At 35.3% G+C, this 22,742-nt stretch overlaps 1 protein-coding gene across 1 annotated transcript in view; it reads left to right on the top strand.

Annotated features, from left to right (window-relative positions):
- Positions 1–22,742, top strand: part of LOC149799824 (run domain Beclin-1-interacting and cysteine-rich domain-containing protein-like) — a 101,901-nt gene that overhangs the window by 37,680 nt on the left and 41,479 nt on the right. The window contains exons 7-12 of the mRNA XM_089959239.1: positions 5,744–5,883; positions 8,726–8,902; positions 11,951–11,975; positions 16,031–16,096; positions 19,389–19,433; positions 21,529–21,615. Of these exons, the coding sequence (XP_089815365.1) occupies positions 5,744–5,883; positions 8,726–8,902; positions 11,951–11,975; positions 16,031–16,096; positions 19,389–19,433; positions 21,529–21,615 (540 nt within the window). The remainder of the gene's footprint in view (positions 1–5,743; positions 5,884–8,725; positions 8,903–11,950; positions 11,976–16,030; positions 16,097–19,388; positions 19,434–21,528; positions 21,616–22,742) is intronic.

Genomic DNA, 22,742 nt, shown 5'->3' with positions numbered 1-22,742 from the left:
TTTCTTTTAGATTTATTGTGTGGATTAATCATTTTGCTGCAGGTTGTAATCATTCTTTTTTTAAATTTCTGCAAAGTTGGGTGATTGTGTCACTGTTAGGGACTTTGTCCTTTTGAGACCACGTCACCCACACTATCACTGACCTCTGCAAGGTCATTATGATTTTATTGTGACTTTGGGACTGACTTTTTTTCTTGCTCCATTTGTAATGGAGTTGGTTTTAGTGAGTTATTAATGTGCTGCATTGCTTTATTCTTTGTTTTTTCCTTCTCTGTCATTTCTTTAGAAAGGTCAACTAAAAAAAATACATGAATGCATAAGTTCAAAGCATAGTTTCTAAGATTCTAATGAAACACTGTCTTTTTGTATTAATCTGTTTAGTAACGGAGACTGTATGTATGTATATGTATATTTATGTGTGTATATAAATAAATATATATATATATATATATATATATATATATATATATATATATATATATATATATATATATATATATATATATATTAGTAAGTTAATAGTAACATGATGAATTACTAACTTATACTCTGCTTCCTCTTCTTGTGTCATTTCAGCAGAATATCATTTAAATGCTATATTGCAACTTCCGAACAGAAGTCTACCATGACTCTTGTTTTATATATACTATGTGTACATCGTCTGTAGCATGCACTGTGTGTAATTTGTGGTCAGAGAAGGTCTTGGGTATTATCCAGTTAGTCTCATTTGCTAATCTATTTTTTTTTCTTTCTCTTCTTGTTTTTATTTCAGAAGAAATGTCTACTAAATGCATGAAATGCATGTTCAAAGCAATAGTCCACATGGCATTGAAGGGATGGAAAGATGGAATAAATCAAGGAAGACAACCTGTAGTTCGTTGTTGGTGATACCAACTCACTGGGGACTGTTTCCCAGTTGTAGGCAGCCCGATGGGTGTAAATAACCCCACATGCCCAAGTGTAGCCTTCGGGTCTGTAAGTCAGGGAGCATGGAGTTTTTAATGGGTTCACCATTACTGGATTTCCAGCCATCATTGACCATCCAGCACGGGAGACCTTTTGAAAAGTTTGTTGCTTGCATTTCCAACTTTTTGAGGCAGTGTTCCCTAATTTTAGGCAGTCCAGTGGGCATAAGTCCCCACATGTCAGAGGATTGTATTCATACCTATAAGTCTGGATGCATGGGATTTACACTGGATCCAATGTATCCAATGCATAATAAAACTGTGTCATCACTAACCATCCAGCCATCACCAGCTATCCAGCCATTCCAACATGGGAACCTTTTCGTTGACTCGGTCCAGTTTTCTATGATTTTATGGGGATCTTAGTGACAGATCCATCTATCTAACCATATTGTCAGGCTGACCATTTGCTTGGCAAACCAGCAGTGCCAGACTTCTGTATGTTCACTGATTGTCCACAAGGTATAGCTAGCTACATTTTCATAGGGATGGAGTTAGATCTTCATACCAGCTGGTATGTCTTCTCCAGAGCTGCAGTTAGACCCAGATTGAGCTTTGACACGTAGTGATTGTGACGAAACTCCCACCAATCAACCAACCTTCATCATACTCAGATCCAGCCTTGGAACAGACTGAAATTTAGCTTTTAAGCCACTATCGAGGACATTTTTAGGGTGTTGGCTACTTCAGACTGCTCCCCAACCCCTACTGATACTCAGGAATATAATGCTAAAGAGTTGGTAGATCTCACTGATGAGGAAGAGATGCTGCTGTTCTGTTTCCTTCCCCAATTGACTGGATTGAAGGCCACAGATACCTTCAGAACTGATCTCGCAGCACTTGACAAGACTATAGCAGCTGGTTATATATCTGCTTGTCTGTTTTATACATGGACAAAATTGCTACATACCATGTCAGAGCTGATTTGGGATGTCATTGCTCCTTCACTGTTGGATTTGGCCTCATTAGCACCTTTCAGACTCAACACCTGGCAATAGCCACACTTGGGAGATGATGGCTAGGATTGCCTGGGTCATTGACCAGGACTGCTTACCACACCACAGCCAATACTTTGACAGCATTAGCCAACTCACACCTGATATGTCGCATGTCTGTGATCCATGTTGCTCAAATCTCATCATACCCTCCATTTCCAGACAATCCTGTCTGGGTCACTGTTGCTTTTGAAGGAGAAATCGAGGAAGTTTGGAGGCAGACAGCTCAGGAACTCCCCCACCACCTTGCCATCCAACCAACAAAGCAGTTTGGAACCACTCAGACCCCGTGCCAGTGTGAAAGGTTGTTAAGCGGCTTCATGACGGGGATCTTCTCAGTAACATGTGTACCAATATTGATCCTTAGGAAGCAGCCGTACAGGGATGGTAAGAAACCACATTTTTGAGCCCACTATATCTCCTTATTTCCTCAGAATGGGTAGAGGGGATCCAGGTCATTTCGGAGGGGCTTCAGGTCTCATTCATCAACAACCCTCTCCTCTTCCCTCTTCACAGATACACCATGGGATCAGGAGAAGGATAGCTCAACCCCAGAAAAATATTTTTAAAAAAGATAGTGGAGGTTGTGCAAAGACCACAATCTCTGGGGTTTTATTCAAGGCTGCTTCTTATTCAGAGAGCAAACAGCAAGTTGATACTCATCATTGACTTGAGTCACCTCAAACGAATTATTGTACCTCCAAAATTGAAGATGGAGACAGCAAGATCAATCCACCTTTCTGTTCAATGGGACAAGTATGCAGTCGTTCTCCATCTGACTGATGCAAATTTTACATCACTATTCCCCACCCCACCCCCTGTGTCAATTAATTTTTTTTCTGTTTTGCTTACTGCAACAAAGTTTATCAGTCCAGAGTTCTTCCCTTGAGCCTTAACATTAGCCTTTAGGCTTTTACCAAGATATGGATTGCATCATCACCCAGTTCTAATCAACATCATCTCAAGCAGTGGCAGTGTACTTGAACGACATCCTCTGGAAACACATGGTAAGTTTATTATTAGGCCAAAAACAATCTCCTCTCCCATTTAGATCATCTAGGCTTTCTAGTAAACTGGGAAAGTCAGTCCTCCATCCATTCCAGGATTTGGTCCATTTGGGCATGGAACTTGTCACCAACAAGAATCTGGTGCGACTTCCTCGTGTTCACATAATCAGAATTGTCAAACACATCAAGTCCGATTCCAACAGTACTTGGATTCCAGTGAGAGAGTTTTTGCCACTCCTCAGTTTATTCGAAGTGGCAATGGACTTGATCCTGCTTGGATGTCTTCTTATTCACCCCTTGCTAATAACATTGCAAGCACAATGGCGCTTCCTTACAAATCTCCTTGATCAAACAGTCATGATCACACCCGAGAGACAATCATTCGTATGTCAGTGGTGCAACCCAAGTTGGCTGGAGAAGCCCCAACCAGAAATAATGTTATGTACCTTTGGCATTGTGCATGTTTAGAGTGCTCACTTGTTGCTGGACTTCACTAACTGTCAGTGGCACATGGGATCCAGGGGATTCTCTCAATTTAGCAATAGATCTACACATCAGTATCACAGAAATGAAGGCTGTCATCAGTGTCTTTCACTTCTGTAAAGATTAACTCTCAGGAAAAACAGTCTGCATTAAGTATAACAACCTTGTGGTCTGTGACCCATCTCCTCAAACCGGGAGGCACCCAATCACCTGACCAGTGTGTTCTGCTTTGGAACTTTCTACGTTTACTTAGTACCACAATCTCCATTTCAACTTATGAATCAGACACATTCCCAGCAGACTCATTGTCTTGGCCAACACTCTATCCAGGAGAGATCAAGTCATTCATATGGGATGGTCTCTCCATCAATCAGTCTTCGCTCAGATTTTTGCACTTTGGGGGCATACGATGATTGACCATTTGCAACAAGGTAGATTCACAATTTACCCAGCTTTGTCTCTCCAGTCCAGATGCTTGGGCCATGGTTGCACTGTCAATCAGCTTGGAGGGTTGTGGGCATTTGGCTACGCTACTGCTGTCCTGATAACCAAAAGTAATACAGAATTTATGGGGTCAGAATTGCAAGATAATTCTGATAGCACCTCTCAGATGGAACAGGTCCTGGGTCACTGATCTATTCAATCTAGCGATAGATCTGCCCAGAGATCTTGGAGAGAATCGAAACAGCTAAGATCTTCGACTTTGAGAACATAAAAAGTGATATTTTTGTCATTATCGATTCACCATCAGCAAATGTCTTGCTCTTTTTAAAGACACGAAGTTAGCGCCTATCGAGAGATACTGTTCCATGATCTCAGACTTCATGGGAAAGATATCAAGACCACACTCACATTATTCCCAAATGGAATCTCTCCTGGGTTTTGACATGGCCAAGTTTGTATAAGTTTGAACCACTATCTTCCTGTCTGAACCTCATCACTGAAGTAGCCATCATACATGACTTGCAATTTATGATAACTCTAATTTCAACATGCAGAGATAGCTAGCTACATACGATGTCCATAGATCTGAACTGCATGCATTTCTGTTCTGATGGTTCAGTTGTTCATATGACACAACCTATCTGGTAGTTCCTTCCTAAGAAAGAGACCAACAATATCTGTTTAGACCCTTTCCTTGATTGATCTATCAAGAAATGAAAACTGCAGGACCAATTATGTACCATCAGATATTACCTGAGATACACAGACAACTGAACAAGTTACCTTTCTAGACCATGAGAGGAAGTTTTCAGTTATTTAAAAAAAATTGAACTTGTAGGACTTGACCTTTTTTAATAAAAGTATGATTTAGAAAAAGCTATTTGAGGTTGGACTGCATATGTATATAACCTATTTAGATTTTCAAGGCCTTACAGAAATGCATTATTTATTAAGATACTTTTGAAATTTTGGAACTTATAATTTGTTTGGCATGTTTTTTGATGACCTGATTGTATTATATCAGTATATTAATTTATCAAATTGTTTTACACTTTTGAAATGTTTTGTTTTGTAATGTGTGTGTGTGTGCATGTGTGTGTTATTTGGATTCCATATTGTAGCTTTAACAATTTTCCAGTAATATTGCTATGATGTCTGCAGTGTGGCAGTTTATAGTGATGTCTAGCACTGGGGCATCATGCTACAGACATGTAGCATCATGTCCCATTCAGTCACCTAATCCTAATACCAGGCCAACCAGTCCTAACACTAACCTCTTAATGCTGAGCACCAAGCAAGGCAGCTGGTAGTACCATTTTTAAAAGTCTTTGGTATGACTTGGCCGGGATTCGAACCCCTTGAACTTCTTCCACTGAGTCAGAGGCTCCAACCACTGAGGTCAGTGGAGTGGTTGGTTCTGTAGTGGAGATTATTTACAAATCTAGTTTTAATTAATTGTAGCAAGCAAATTAAATGCTGCTTGGTATGTACTTTGTTTTGAAAATGCAAGTAAGTGAAGTAACTTTATTTACCATGATCAGTATTAGTAGGTATTCGATATCATAATTTTTATGCATAATCTGTGGTTTCATTTCTTGTGAAATCTTGCCAAAGAGAAAGTAGCTGAGGATGCCTTTTGACTTGATGCCAACCCTTGACCTCTTGATTTAGATGGTTGGACTAGTGGTTAGACAACCTCAGCTACAGTGCAGGTGAAGTTTTATTTGACTGTGTTCCACTATCAAGTTAAAAATGTAGTATAACCTGTTTTGAGAGATTATATAGGTTGTCTTCAAGTGCTGTATTCTTATCAAAAACTGCACTCTCACCGTGTATGGTTTCATTGTAGCCAAAAGGAAAAATGACAGCAGGATTTTTTCAGAGGGTGGCAGTGGTGGTGGTGGTCTTTTACAGCCTCCTATGCCAGGCCAGTCCCTTATACACTATCTGTCTTCACAGGACTTCCATACATGTGCGAATTTAGACAAGGTAAATATTCTCTAACTCCAGCTCTGACAAGTTTCTTGCACTTTCATTGGCCAGAGTGTTTCATGTGGTGTCATTTGAAGACTAAATACAAGACCATACCTTGTCAGTGGGAAAGATACCTGTGTGGCATGATGTCACTGATTATATCATTTTGTTATAAAGATGATCAGTGTTTCTCAGCCTTTTCTTTAAAGGAACATATGAGAAATAATGTAATAGAGGCACTTAATGTCATTAGTGTTTGTGCCACACCTGGGTAAGTTTCCCACTGACTCATGTTTAGTCTTGAAGCCAATATAATAATTACATCATTGGCCCACATTTTCAAAACCTTGACAAACCTGATTGAAAACAATGTGTGTCATTCTTTGCAGGGTAGAGTCATTAATTAACATTTTGTTTGTTAAAAGTACATCTTGAAATATGTCGGGTTCATTTGTGCGGCAATACTCCATCATGTTGGAAACAACACAGAAGGTTGCTTCGGACTGTAATGGTTGTTTTCATCTTATTGTGGACCCCAAGTTAGTGAAAAAGTGTGTTGTTGCAGTCACTTTTCTGGTGGCATAGAAATCTACAATTGCTAATGGTTTTGTTTAATGTTTTTTACTAGCATATGTATCCTAAACACCTCAAGGGTTTCTTGCATGAATCATTACAAATTGAAGACACTTCATCCTGTGGGATGCTCACTTGCCCCATTGACCTTGGAGTCAAGTTTACTGTGATATACAGTTTGCATTAAGATTTGGTTTATGTTTTTCCATTTACTTATATTTCCTTAAACCTTGATGGTTTTTGTTCATACCTGGGATGAATTATTATGAAGCTAAGACAGTTCATTCTGTGACACGCTCAGTTACCCATTTAAAAAGTTAGTCATAGAAAATGTGTATTTAAGGTTTTGGTTACAGTTTTTGGATTTATATTTCTTGTTCATACATGTACTTGGGACAAATCATTATGAGTCTAAGTAAGTTCATTCCATGACATGCTTGCTCAACCTTTAAACTTGTCAAGGTCACATGATTCCAGCATTTCTTTTATTGTGTGCTTGACATTCAGGTACTGGCCTTCTTGTATTATTAGGGCCCCACAAAGAAGCATGACAGCCCTGTAGGAGTTACCTTCTCTGTCTGTGTATACATCTATTGTTACTTTTTGTTACCACCAGAGCTCTGCAACCCTTACTCAAATTGATGCTATTTGGTAGTTGAATTACCTATTGTAAGTAGATTAACTCTCAAAAGTTTGATATTTACACATCTTGTTATGATACAATTATTGCCCTTTTCCCATCATTTTGAATCATCTACAAAAGATTATTGTAATCAGCATAGCTCAGGAACCACCCAACAGATTGTGACGCAATTTGATGTTTTACATTGTTTCATATACCAAGATGTGTGTTCTATGTTTTGTCTTATGAACTCCATTTTAGAAAGAGTTATGGTCCTTGACAATTATCTGCCCAACTGAAAGTGAAAAACTGGGATGTTGCTTGAAACTAGCATAACTAACAAATCAGTCATCTATTCTGATGCAATTTGGTGTGAACATTATGTCATAGACTTAGTTGTGCCTTTTATGGGTTTTGTCAGGCCAGTTCGATCTCAAGTTATGATCATTGAGAAGTTACTTCACATTTTCACATGGCATATTGCTTATAACTGATATAGTTGAGCATATTCCGATGTTGAATTTTATACACATTCTCAAGGAAATTCTTGTCTAATGCAAACTTGGAATATTGCCTGCAATTAGCATAGCTCAAGAACCATTCAAACACATTCTGATGGAATTTGGTATTGACATTATCTCTTGGTCATAGATGTCCCATTTATGTTTTTTATCTCAGCAACACCATTTTGGAAAGTGTTTTGGCCCTTGTCAGTCAACTTCAGATCTTGACATGGGATGTTTTGTTGAAAGCATTATAGCTCAAGAACCATTCCATTAATTTTAATCTGAGCTGTTTTCCATATTTTTCATGGAAAGTCATTATTTTATACTTTAAAGTGTTTAATTACTCCTGAATTCATGGAATTATCACTGTCATTTTCTTTAACTTACCAAAACTATTCTTTATCTGATATAAAACATATTGCAGTGAAAACTCTCAAATTAATGATGTATAAGCAGAATATATGCAAAAAGAACTTTTTAATCATTTATAATTGATTGGATGAAATCATAACATATATACTCACATATAACTTGGGTCCAGCTGGAAATAATATAAACCCCCAGTCTGCCATTGCAAGACCATAACAGTCACTTCTTAACTGTTGTCATTATGATGAGTGATAATTTTCACTGCTGAATAGTAATTTGTCAACAAAATCACTAACCACAGGATTGTGTATTAGCATTATTTTGAGTCCTGTATTAAAGCATAATGTTTTGTAAGACACTTAAGATAAAACATTTTTTGCTAATGAATACAATAAATATAATTAACTTTTACAACCATCAGTTTATATAGCACTGGATTACTTGTCTATCCATGTATGAATTTTGAAGTTCAAATTAACTTTGTCTTATATTGCCTATTCAAAATGTCCCTCTTGTGCATGACAAATTTGTTACATTGTTTTCACTTTGTGTTTTCTATCCATTATTCATAATTCATCCAATATACCTTTTCGTTTCATTTCCTCTCTTTCCTTCAGTTGATCTTTCTTTTAAAAATTGTTCTCCACATCTGCACTATGTGACTGCCAATGATGTTCTTCACAAGGTCAGTGGCTTTTGAAGTACTTAGGGATTTACACCAAAATTTCTTGATGTTATTGAAGTAAAGGAGATAATATTCTTTTCTTTTCTTTGTCAATATGTGCAGGAGAATGCCCATTTCAGTATATCAGAGGCCCTGATAGCTGCAATAGAACAGATGAAGTGGAACCATATTATTTCACCACATAAATTAACATCTGACCAAGAAGATGGAGACTCTGATGAGGAAATAAAACAGCTTAAGCAACGAATCAGAATCAGAAAAAGGGAGCGCTTAAAAGAAGTGAGTAAAGATTCTTAATATTCCTGATCCCTTTCCCTCAGCACACTGAATCTTTTTTTAATGGATAATAGTGTATTTGATCACAGTATTTATATTCACATGTACTATAACTTGTGCCAGATGTGTACATATTTTTCCAGGAGTTGAAGGGAACCAGCCAAACTATTTTTTCTGTAAGTCAAGTTGTGTTTTGTGCATTTCAGTATAATAACTGCATTTTCCAAAGGCTTGAAAATTATGTTACTAATTTATTGAACAAAAATCTCTTAGAATTGATTAATTTCCATCAGATTAAAATGACATGAACTGAGAATTCATTTTAAAAAAAACTAAGTTACAGAAAATCACTTGTACTCTGGTTGCACTTTCTTTTAAGCCGGACACTGCATGAAAACATTCAAGCTCATTTGACCACAAGGATGAAATAACAGCTGGTCATATGCATTTTCCAACATTCCAAATATTTGTCATTGAACTGTCACATTTTGTTTTGATCTTTTGATGATACCCTCTATATACAGTTAAACATTATTTAAAAATGTGCCTGTAAATTGTCTCTCTTTGTGAAATTTGATTGGTTACAGCAACATTAAAATAGTGGTACCCTACCCTGTCACTGAGGTCTGGTCATTAAATGATTACAAACCAATACATAAGTAATCTGATTTTATACTTTCTACTGTGTGTTCCTTAGATGTTAGGTTTGGTTATCTTGATAATTACTGGCTATTATTACCACTGATAACCATCAATATGACAAAAGCCTACTGCTGGGAAGCACAATATTGATGAGCTCAAGTTAGCATGATATCCATTTTTTGGCAGATACTAAACTGGTATGTTAGCTATTGTGGCTTCACTCAGTGATTTTGAAAATTAGCTGAAAATGTTCCAGACTAAATCAGTAAATAAAAGGTCCATTCTGTGGCATGCTCACTTTGTTAGTAATTACTTAGCATCTTGTATAGTAACTGCAAAAATTGCCAGTGAAGGAATAAGTTGTTGCAGAAAAAGAAAAACGGCATCAGACATTCTCAGTTTACAATGAAAAGTGACAGCAATTTAACTAAATGAAAAAGGGAGAGTTCTTTAATCACTTCTGAGGAATTTGAGGCAAGACGATTCAGATAAATATTATGAATGCAATTAATGTGACAGTTTGGCATTATAAATTCAATTAATGTGATAGTTTGACATTATGAATGCAGTGAATGCAATTGATGTGACAGTTTAGCTTTATGAATGCAATTAATGTGACCATTTGGCACTTTGAATGCACTGCATGTGACAGTTTGGCATTATGAATGCAATTGATGTGACAGTTTGGCATTATGAATGCAATTAATGTGACAGTTTAGCATTATGAATTCAGTTAATGTGATTGTGGCATTATCAATGCAGTTAATGTGACAGTTTAGCTTTATGAATGCAATTAATGTGACCGTTTGGCACTTTGAATGCAATGCGTGTGACAGTTTGGCATTATGAATGCAATTGATGTGACAGTTTGGCATTATGGATGCAATGAATGCAATTGATGTGACAGTTTAGCTTTTTGAATGCAGTGAATGTGGCAGTTTGGCACTTTGAATGCACTGCATGTGACAGTTTGGCATTACGAATGCAATTGATGTGACAGTTTGGCATTATGAATGCGATTAATGTGACAGTTTAGCATTATGAATTCAGTTAATGTGATTGTGGCATTATCAATGCAGTTAATGTGACAGTTTGGCATTATGAATGCAATTAATGTGACAGTTTGGCACTTTGAATGCAATGCATGTGACAGTTTGGCATTATGAATGCAACTGATGTGACAGTTTGGCATTATGAATGCAATGAATGCAATTGATGTGACAGTTTAGCTTTTTGTATGCAATTAATGTGACAGTTTGGCACTTTGAATGCAATTAATGTGACAGTTTGGCATTTTGAATGAAATTAACATGACAATTTGGCATTACAAATGCAATTAATGTGAAAGTTTGGCATTATGAATGAAATTGATGCAACTGTTTAGCATTATGAGTTCATTTAATGTGAGTGTGGCATTATGAATGCAATTAATGTGATAGTTTGGCATTATGAATGCAATTAATGTGACAGTTTGTCATTATGAATGCAATGAATGCAATTGATGTGACAGTTTACCTTTATGAATCCAATTAATATGATGGTTTTGGCACTCTGAATTCAGTAAGTGTGATAGTTTGGCATTATGAATGCAATTAATGTGACAGTTTGGCATTATGAATGTAATTAATGTGATAGTTTGGCATTATGAATGCAATTAATGTGATATTTGGCATTTTATGAATGCAAGGAATGCAATTGATGTGACAGTTTAGCTTTAAGAATGCAATTAATGTGACAGTTTGGCACTTTGAATGCAAAGAATATGACAGTTTGGCATTTTGAATGCAATGAATGCAATTGATGTGACAGTTTGGCATTATGAATGCAATAAATGCAATCAATGTGATAGTTTGGCATTATGAATGCAATTGATGTGACAGTTTGGCATTATGAATGCAATGAATGCAATTGATGTGACAGTTTAGCTTTATGAATGCAATTAATATGATGGTTTGGTGCTATGAATTCAGTTAATGTGAGTTTGGCATTATGAATGCAATAAATGTGACAGTTTGACATAATGAATGCAATTAATGTGATATTTTGGCATTGTGAATGCAATTAATGTGACAGTTTGACATTATGAATGCAATTGATGTGACAGTTTGGCATTATGAATGCAATTAACGTGACAGTTTGACATTATGAATACATTTAATTTGACAGTTTGACATGATGAATGCAATTATTGTGACAGTTTGACATTATGAATGCAATTAATGTGACATTTTGGCACTATGAATGCAATTAATATGACAGTTTGACATTATGAATGCAATTAATGTGACAGTTTGGCATTTTGAATGCAATGAATTTATTCAAAAGCAAATTTTGAAAATACTTTTGTAGATACCTTGAATAACTTGTAAGAACACCTATGACCAACAAGCCAAATTTTCTTATTTTCAGAAAATGAGGGAAGTTCCAGCCTTTAGTAAGTTTAAATTCCTTTACTTGAATAAAAGTTAATATTCTAATAAAAGTACTCTTATGCCTTTAATGTACAATATACACAAGCATGTTAGTTCAATCCAACATTCCTCTCTGGTGGCCATAGTGGTTAGAGCAATGGGGTACAATGCAGGAGGTCATGGGTTCGAATGCCAGTCTTACAATGATTTTTAAAAAATGGTACTAGCAATAGCCTAGCTTGGTATTCAGCATTAAGAAGTTAGTGTTAGGACTGGTCAGCCTTGTGTCAGGATAGTGTGTCTGGGTGGGACATCATACTACATGTCTGCAGCATAATGCCCTGGTGCTAGACATCCCTTTAATCTTCCACACTGCAGACATTGTATTGATAAGCCTAAAATTGTTAAAGCTACATTAAATTTTTTTTTAAAAAACCCACAAACACAAGTCATTGTGCAAACTGCATTAACCCTGATCTCCCATTGCACAATGCAATCTCAGATCTATTTCTCTGCAGTATATTGAAGTAATAGAAGAAACAACAAAGACCATGATCTGCAAGTGCATTATGGATATTATATATATATCGAGCCCTGATATATATATATATATATATATATATATATATATATATATATATATATCAGGGCTCGAAATTAGCGGTAGTCCACTAGCCCAAGGCTTGCAGATTTCCTGTCGGACTAGTAACTTTCATAATGTTAATAGTCCAATGGGCTAGTAAGTTTCGGTTATCAATAGTCAGCGTTTGTTTACGCCATTCCCTAATGAAGACTTGACTTAGCAGATGTTCTGTAGAATCAAAGCAGTGGCCATTGTAAACACAGACATAAAATATTAGCATGAGAAGATGAAGCCAACTTCTACCTCGGAAAGGTGCATTTCCATAACAAGAATCCATCCAATTTTGTGCATTTCACTTAACAGCGCAAATTATGGTCCCGTCATTAACAACGGGAAGTTTGGTAATTGATCCTAATTAATCTGATAACCAATTACATGAAAAAATGACGTATCACAGTTTATTCACTCGACCACAGTAAGAAACTACAAAGTGGTATACCACACAAAAGAACACGGCAAAAACTATTCAGAGAAATTAGTTTGCACGTTTTTTTGTTTAAGGTTCCTTTTTTGCTCACTATGCAAATGCTCCAACAGTCACAAACAGGAAACTACATATTTTACATTTCTATCTAAATAATTATAAGAATTAGATCACTTTATTATGATTATGTTATTGACACATCCTTTCCATACAACTACTTTTTCTATGATGATAAGAATAGTTTTTATATTTTTCCCTTACAAGAATGAACAAATAATTGAATACACATAGAGGTATCCAAGCAGAATGCCGTACATTTGTTGGGAATTAAAATCTCTGAGCATGGGCATCTAAGATTTGAAAATTTTCTGCCATATTATTAATTTCAACAATACATTGAGGTTTGATTAATTAGGAACAATTACCAAACTTATGACTTATGATACCATAATTGGAGCTGTTAAATACAATGCGCTGAGTGTCACATGGCTTCATTTGATGGGAACACACCATTTCCTAGCTGAAACTAACACTATCTTCTGATGCTAATATTTTATAACAGTGTTTACAATAGCCACAGCTTTGATCATGCAGAACATCTCCTGAAGTTAAGTCTTTGTTGGGGAGAGGCCATTTAATTGTGGGAGGGGGCAAAGACACGTGTTTTGAAACGTGTTTCTTGCTCTGACTTCTTATATGAAGGACACTGTGCCATTCCTTTTCTTGCTTTAAATAATTCGCGTCAGCTACACTATAACATCTTGTATTTCAAAACAAGGCACAATTCCCTCCTTATAAGACAGGCAAAATGTGGCATTTTATAGGTGTTCAGCCATCGGAATAAAAAGCAAAAGTTTAATGAGAATGATGATGAATAATTCTTATGATAGGGAAAAGCGTAATGGAAAGTTTCAGAAGAAATGGACAAAAGACAGGGAATGGCTGAATTATGACGAGGAAAGGAACGTTATGTGGTGTAACTGGCATACGTAATTCGCAAAAACAAACACAGAAAACATCAAGTTTTGTTGCGGGTTGTTCGAACTTTAAAACTGAATCGGTAAATGTACATGAAAGCTGTGTGACATTGTTTTGTGAACAAGACTATTAAAGATTTGGCAGGACTAGTAAATTTCTCAGTTTACTAGTCCTGCTGGCTACAAAGAAATTTGTGTTAAATTCAAGCTATATATATATATATATATATATATATATATATATATATATATATATATATATATATATATATATATATATATATATATATACCATAGTTGTAAAGATGGGGTATTAAAACAACTGAATAATTATACCATGACCTGAAATTATTTCATTTATCTCACTGGACTTTAAATTCAGGTTAGATTGAACAAATGACACAAATTAATAATTACAATTATCAGCTTCAGTCAGCTAATGTTAGAATTCTGCCTCATATCTAACATTTTTTTCAAGCCTGTGAAAGAAAGGACATGGTATCACTTTTAAAATGTCATGTGATAAGACAAAAACATAGAAGGTAAGATTTTGTTCATTCTTTATGCAGATTTTGACAGTAAAACCTCTCTGGTGAGACCACTGTTTTGAAAAACCATTTGTATTGAGATAACTTGTAAATAAAGCAAGAACTAATCTTTTATATAAAATAATGACTCTCATTGAGAGACCACCTTCCTTGAGACCATTTTTTGGCCAAAAGGAGTGTTCTCACAGGACAGGTTATATTGTATAAGCATAAGATATTTACAGCAAGCTGATTTTGTAAAATTTAGTTATTTGCCAAAGTGTTGTCAGTAACGTGATCACATGTTTCTTAGTTAATTATTTGTGTGATTACCTTTTCTTTGCCATCAACATTTAAGTAATGATTCACATTTTGTTACATGTATTTTGCTTAAATGCTTATTCTTTTTTTATCACGTGCTGTAATGAGTTCTTCATATGAGTGCACAGACAGTAGCTGTAAACAGTGCATTCTTTTGTTGACCATAAGGGTGTCATAATGATGTGTTCTCTCTCTCTGTCTCATAATTGATCAATTTACACAATTTGAATCCAAAGGCGTGAACCTGCTTTACCTACTGGGTTTTAAAAGACTGAACCAAATCCAAAACAAAAAATAAATGCTATCACTGATTTTTATTCACCTACCCTGTGGTGGATTGTATTATGCTGTGATCCTGTCTGTGTATCTATCTTTCTATCTGTTCATTTTTCCATTAGCTTTACCATTTCTCCATGATAATTTTAGTTCTCCAACTTCAACATTTTATCAAACTCTGTGGATGGATGGCACTAAGGGTAAGCAAGAAACCAGTTTGGGGTTTGATAGATCAAAGGACATGATCACTGTGACTGAAAGAAGAAATACGGTTGCTGCAAAAAACTTTCTGTTGTTGATTGTTTAACTTCATCAACATTTGTGGATCACTTGCATGTTGGGTAAAAATGAAACCTGTTGATTTTGTAAACAAAATGTCAAATGTCATGGCCACTTTGATTGAAAGAAGAAAAATGTGTTTTGTATGATAACTTTACTTCTAGAACATGTACCTTGGCCAGAGTTTTTGAAGAGCTTGTACTTACTATATTGAAAGGCTTTTTCATTTGGGAGTTAAAAGTTCTGGAGGTCAAGGTCATTATAGGTCCAAGAAAATGAGTTATGCAGAAAAACCTTTATTCTTGAGTATGTTCCTTGAGCCTCCCCTCGCTCAAATTTGTTCATGGCTTGCAAAGAAACCTTTAGATTCTTGGGTCTAAAGCAATAGGTCATGGTAAATCTAAAAAGAAAGTAATGGTTCCTGATTAGTAAATTTGGATCCTGGACATATCTTGACCAGAGGTTATGATCACTGTGACCTGTTGGTCATTTTTCTCCTTGCCCTTCTAGAGCCAGCACATATGGGTATTATGCATGTGGTTTGGGTATAATTTACCAGTCACAGTTAAGAGGTCTTGTGGATATGTTGTCATAGTTTTTGTTTGCTATGAATGTTTTCATTTTATCACAGCTGACCAAACAACAAGTCAGAGTTCCACTACACCAAACAGTTCTCCATCCACTTCTGTCTTTTCAGGTAAAATCATAAATTGATCATCAAATTTCTATCAGCCATATCAATACTAACAAAATACATTTGTGAATCCAAGTGCATGTTACTGTGCAATGACTTGGAATATAAGAATGCAAATTATTGATTAGCAAAATGTGTATGTCACGTATATCTAAGCTACATAATCTTCTCTTGGACTTGCAGTTGGGATGAACAGATCCCCCTTTCATTATCAGTGAATATATGAAAATCCTACACATATACTTTTTTGTCCATGAAATGAATAAAACTTGGAGCCTTCATTAATATACTGATTCAAAAAATAAATGCATCATTTTGAAATGTGTGGGTTTTTTAATACCAAAATGAATTTATCATAAAAAAATTCTATGCTGACAAGACATGTTTATCTTAAAGAGTGAAAATTTACTAGATATTGCAGAGTCTTGCAAATGATAATAAATTTCTAATGCTGTTAGCGATTTTGAAACATTGGAGTGTGACTGAAAAGTTGAGATTTATTTCTTCAAAACTGATGCATTTATTTTTAGGGCTGATATATTAATAGTTCTTAGTGATAATATAAATGCTTGAGCATGTGCTAAAATCAGACATTTACATAAAGAACAATTTCCATTTTAACAGTAATTATAATTAATTATCTCTTAATTATCATTTTGTACCAAGCACCTTACCAACTACGCTTGAAGATGCTCCAAGTTAAAAAGACCTTTGTTCCTTTAACTGTTACCATGTTGACTTATATTTAATACAGTGAGTCCCACCATTGTGTTTCAATAGACTGCCATCATGATATGTATTGTATCGTGCTATAGGCAGGCAAATCGGATGACTGAAGAAAATGATGCATGCATATCTCTTGGGTGCTACTTATAGTATAGGGTATAGGAGTGGGTATAAAGTGGTAACAGTTAAAAACATATGTCTGCTATCATAAAGTTCTTGATAGGAGACATTGTACATATACCATTATTATAATTCTGCCAAGATTAAACATTTGAAAGTTGAAATGTAACCAGTCTTAGTTTGTTCTCTTTGGTCACTAATGAAACTTCCCCCACCTCCTTTCAAAAGAGATAGTTCTCCAAGAGGATGGATATATTCTTTTCCCACCCTCAGTCTTGAAATACTGGACCAGATTCAGAGGAAGACTTTTGTTCCCTCTTCTCATTTCAAGCTATAAAATAAATTCATTTTTTGAGCTGCTGCTACTGTTGTTTCTACTTTCATTTCAAACTGTGCTGCTCTAACTCCACTAAGCTACCATAACCATCACACCACTGCTGCTACTAGTGATGCTTATGTTGCTATTTAACTAACACAGTTCAAAAACTACCAGGATCACCACACCTACTACCATCACTACCATTATTACTGTTACTAATGTAACTTGGACCACCCCAATGGCCTAGTGGTTAGAGCATCCGCCTTGAATGCAGGAGGTCGTGGGTTTGAACTCTGGCTGAGTCACACCAAAGACTTACAAAAATGGTACTAGCAGCTGTCTCACTAAGTGCTCAGCATGAAGAGGTTAGTGTTACGATTGGTCAGCCTCATGTCAGGATAATGTGACAGGGTGGGACATCATGTTACATGTCTGCAGCATGATTCCCCAGTACTAGACATTACTATAAACTATCACACTGCAGATGTCATAGCGATATGACTGAAAAATTGTTACAGCTACATTAAAAATCCATATCACACACACACACACACACACACACACACACTGCTACTTTGACAATTACCACTACTAATACTTGTAACACTTACAATTACAACTACTACAGTAGAACCAATCACGAAAGACCAGCATCACAGTGCATGAATTTATTGTTTATATAGTGTTACAACCTGTCTTCGAAGACCACTGGTCTTGAGAGACCATGTTTTTTGGCAGAAGAGGCAGTTTTTACTGTACTACTACCATTATTACTGTTGCCACCACATCTACTTGATTGTCACCACTCAGGTACTACCACCAACCACATTAACCACTATATAATGTGCTAATATTATCATATCTCATTATTGGTATCATCATTGTTGCCATCATCATCATCAGGCTCTGTCATATTCATTGTACCAAGCCTAGTTATCAGAAATATCTCTATTCTGTTGTCAAAACTTCAACATCTGCCAACATCATCACCAACATCATCAATAGCATTAGTGCTGTGTCAGGTTAGCTATAGTTTAATAGTTAGATCAAAGTCCTACAGGAAAATAACAGATTATGCTAACGTAAATCTCTTTTTTTTGGGTCATTATACTGCATGTTGAATGCATGATAGTTACTTAACTGCATGATGTGTGGCTAAATTGTATTTATTTGCATGTTGAGTAAATTGTATGATTATGTCTTGATAAGAGGGCATAATTTTCAATTTATGGAAAGACGACTATGAACAATGGATTTTAGTAAATAAAGTTTCTGAGTCATTGCCTGGAATTAATGCACATTTTGAAAACTGTATTTGTTGGTTCATTCATTGTGAGTGGTGTCCATGACTACGTTTGTCACTTACAAGACCGTTTATCTGTCATTTGCTCATTATGCTTATGCCATGCCTGTCAATGGTGAGACATAGGTATTACTTTTACTGTAGCTATGGCAATATTAATGATGGCAACAACTTCGAGATGCTGTGTCAAAAGTTCAAAAGTTATTTATCTTTAATATCAGTGGCCATATTCAAATGAATATTTTTGATAATACTACTCAGTGGGCATAACCACCAAAAATAAATGCTAGGTTTCCAGAAAAGGTCTGATTCATCATTTGCTCTGCAGAATTTGTTTATGTTACAGCTGGCATACATTTTGTAAACAATCATACACATTGTCAACATTGGCAGCTAAAGATTTTCATGTGTCATTCTTTTGACAAATAACTTTGCAAAAAGATTTTTTTAGGCTATAAATTCGTTACAGGGTGTACAGAATGTTATGACCCCATACTTCCTTTAGCTCAGGTTGTATTGGATTCAAGATTGTCACAATATTCCATACAAACATGTTACTAATAATCTCATTCAGACTGATAAATGCTGTCCTTTGTTTTATTTCTATTTGTTGATAGAAATAGTTTCAAGTTTCCATATCTTCTTTAGCCAGTTAAAATGGTTATACAAGTCATATCAGTTTTGTTGTAAATCTTCTTGTTGCCTGTCCATATATTACTTTTATACATGTTCTTTAATGTCATTCTTAATTGTAAAAGCAGATACCATGCCAGATTGATGTAAGCTTGCAAGGAGTCATATATTTTCTCTTTTTTTTTTATTAACAGACAGTCCTGAATTAAGTGAAGATGATCGAGACATTGAGCTAACCTGTGAGTATTTGGCACTAAAATTTGGAATCATGTACTTTGAATTCATTTTTGCTATAGTGGCTTTGAAGAGAATGCCATTTTTTCTTGGTACTTGAATTTGTGGAATGAGCACTAGGTAGTTTTGCCTCTACAATAGTATGATTGTTTATTGGGTTGAACTTCTTTAAATTTGGGTTTTTGTAAAACAACAAATACCATGAATGTTGGTAGCCATTTAAATTTGGAACCCCGCGAAAGATAGTGAATTCACAGTTATTGATCATTCTGTAATTGTAATTGTCCTTTAATTGATCATTTTCCTACTTTAATATGGAACTCTTACCTAATTATTTACTCATTCATTTTCTGTGTTTGACTTTTAAAGAGAAAAACAAAATTATTTCCAACTCCAAGCTGATTTGAATGCATGCTTTGACTAATATACATGGATTGTAATCTTATATTGTAGAATGTTCAAATAAGGGACATTAGAAATCATGAGCCTTCAGTTAAGAAAGAATAATTAATAAAAGAAAAGATCTCTGAACTCCAGATAGGTATCACATTCATGTATTTTACACAGATAAATTGACTATAAATGAATAGTGATGTTTTCAAATACAGACTAGACAGAACATTTTGTCAGTTTACTTCACCTGTTATAAGCAAAAGTTTTGTTAATGGCAGATCAGATTAACATAAACCCACTTGTGCATTGTGAATATAAGACAAAGGCATTGTCTACTGGTAATTGGCTGTATGAGTCATCATTTTCACTGCTGTAGACTTTGACCAAATTAAATAGAATATTAACATATTCAGTCTTTTCCATGAGTATTGTGTAACCATAAAGAACTAGTTGATGTTTTTAATGAATGTAATTATATATTTAAATTCATATCTTTTGATTTGTATGGCAGGACTAGCTGTGTAAAATGTATGAACGTTCAGCAGAATGTATAAAAAAAGTCATGTAATAGTGTGCCCTTTATATAGCGCCACACATAGGAGCCATATGTGACACATGTTATAAGTGGGAAGCCTTATACTGGGTTATAACAAGGTTATATACTAATAGTGTACAAAACAATGAATAGTGAATAAATGAATACTGATTTTTGAAAAGCAAACATGTACATCTTGTGAAAAAAACACTGAATCCAAATAAAAATGTCTTCTCTGTTTGGTTGAGGTCAGTCACATGGCTCCATGGGACAAATCCCAGTGATTATCAAATGATTTTCTCAGCATACTGATGGCATCACAGAAGATAGACAGCTGTTGTGCTGTGCCCAAAGCTATGCTCATTTGAGAACTAATTTTCTTAAGGATGCAACTTGACTAAGTTAAAGGTTTCTATTGGGAGACCTTGTGCCTCTTTGTTATAAAATGTAACTGGTCTTATTACAAAAAATTCTGACAAATAAAACAGCTGCATTTGTTTATTTCAAGTATAATATACAAGTTAGGGCTAACATCGAGAATATTTAATAGTGGAATGACAGGGGTCATGTATAAGAAAAATGATAAAGCAGTTTATGACTTATCAACCATACTTTTGGTACATTTTTTATCAACTTTGGCAGAAGGGCTCTTAACACTGCTTCATTCACCAAGTTGGCTTCAGTTTCATTGCTATGCAGTGGACTGACAAACTAGGTCCTGGGGAGAGATTGAAGCGAAACCAAAGATGAGCTGCTCCATGTTAACATCATGTCTGTTTTGTCATGATACCCATTGTAAACATCATGTCTGTTTTGTCATGATACCCAGTGTAAACATCATGTCTGTTTTGTCTTGATACCCATTGTAAACATCATGTCTGTTTTGTCATGATACCAGTTGTAAACTTGTCTGTTTTGTCATGATACCCATTGTAAACATCATGTGTGTTATTACACAATATTCATTTTTAACATAATGTGTATCACGATATAACACTCACTGTAAACATTATGTGTATAATAACACAATATTTATTGTAAACATGTGTATTATGACATGATACATTTAGTGACCTAATACTACTACTGGGGACATGATCTTAATAATATATACATTCTGTATCAGTCTGGACAGGCTGAGACCATCCTAGAACATGTTTACTGTCTTTCAGTGACAGAGAGTAAAGAGGATGACCAGAAGGCCTTGAGCAAGATGAAGAGCAATGGATTATCTGCATCACTGGCATCACTGTATTCAGGTGACAAACTAATGTAGAGATCTTGTGGAGACATGGTGGCTTAGTTGTTAGCATGTTAGACTCACAGACAGAAAGGTCCTACCAATGGATCAGTCTGGGTAGTGGGTCTCAGGGCGAGGCACTTGACTACAATTGCCTTGGCACTAAATAACCTTCAAGTGTTGCTTTGCTGTAAGCACCAAATCAAACCCAAATCAGAGAGATATCCCCATGCTTAAATATGGGGGATATTATGATACCCTTATTCTGTCCATTTGTCCTTCTTTTGATAAAATTAATGATAATAATGATAATAATAATATTAACATCAGTACTTAATCTTTTGAAAAAGCTCTAAGTGGTTTATAACATCAAGTTAGCACATAGTAAAATAAAAACCATTTGCATACTGACGATATTAAAGCACATGAGAAAGTCTCACAACACTAAAGAAACAGATGAATTACAGTAGTCCCCCTTTTATAAGGCCACCTATATTGCAGCAGGGAAGTGGCCTTATAATGAGGGTGGCCTTTCTAGAGGGGGATGACAAATGCGAATAGTAAATACATATGAAGAAAGTCACAAGTACATTTAATTCTAAAACATTTAATATTTTCATTAAAAAATCATATGCATGTTGTGAAATAAATGTAAAACAAACTGTTTCATCATTTTCAAAAGAATTTTATGAATAACCATTGATATAGTTTTGAAACTGTCTTTATAATTATGTTACAGATCACATCATCTGTCACTTTGTTGGCAACAGTCTAAAAAATAAACCAGTCTCGTCACAATTAAAAATTTACTGGCTGTCATATCCCCTACATATATCGTTTAGTCTTTTGTTCCAATCTTCGACAACTTCATTATTAACATCAGCTGATTCTCCACTAAGGACAGAACACTTAATATTGTGTCGCACTTGAAATCTGTGCAACCATCCGTTACTTGTGGTAAAGTCATCATATGCCAATTCAACTGACAAAATTGTTGCTTTTTTCTTGTCATTCAAATCAGGATACAAACATTTCCTAGCTAAAACAGTCTTCCTTTCTCCGTCCATTTCACCTTCCCACTTCTGCAGAATTGTTTCCTTATCTTTCATGATATTGTTTATCTTTTAGTCTTTCTGACATTATATT

The sequence above is a fragment of the Sinohyriopsis cumingii genome, chromosome 5 (assembly GCF_028554795.1).
Source record: "Sinohyriopsis cumingii isolate HCF-2022 chromosome 5, ASM2855479v2, whole genome shotgun sequence".
Lineage (NCBI taxonomy): Eukaryota > Metazoa > Mollusca > Bivalvia > Unionida > Unionidae > Sinohyriopsis > Sinohyriopsis cumingii.
Note: the sequence above shows the minus strand (reverse complement) of the source record. Positions and strands in the feature narration are given on the sequence as shown.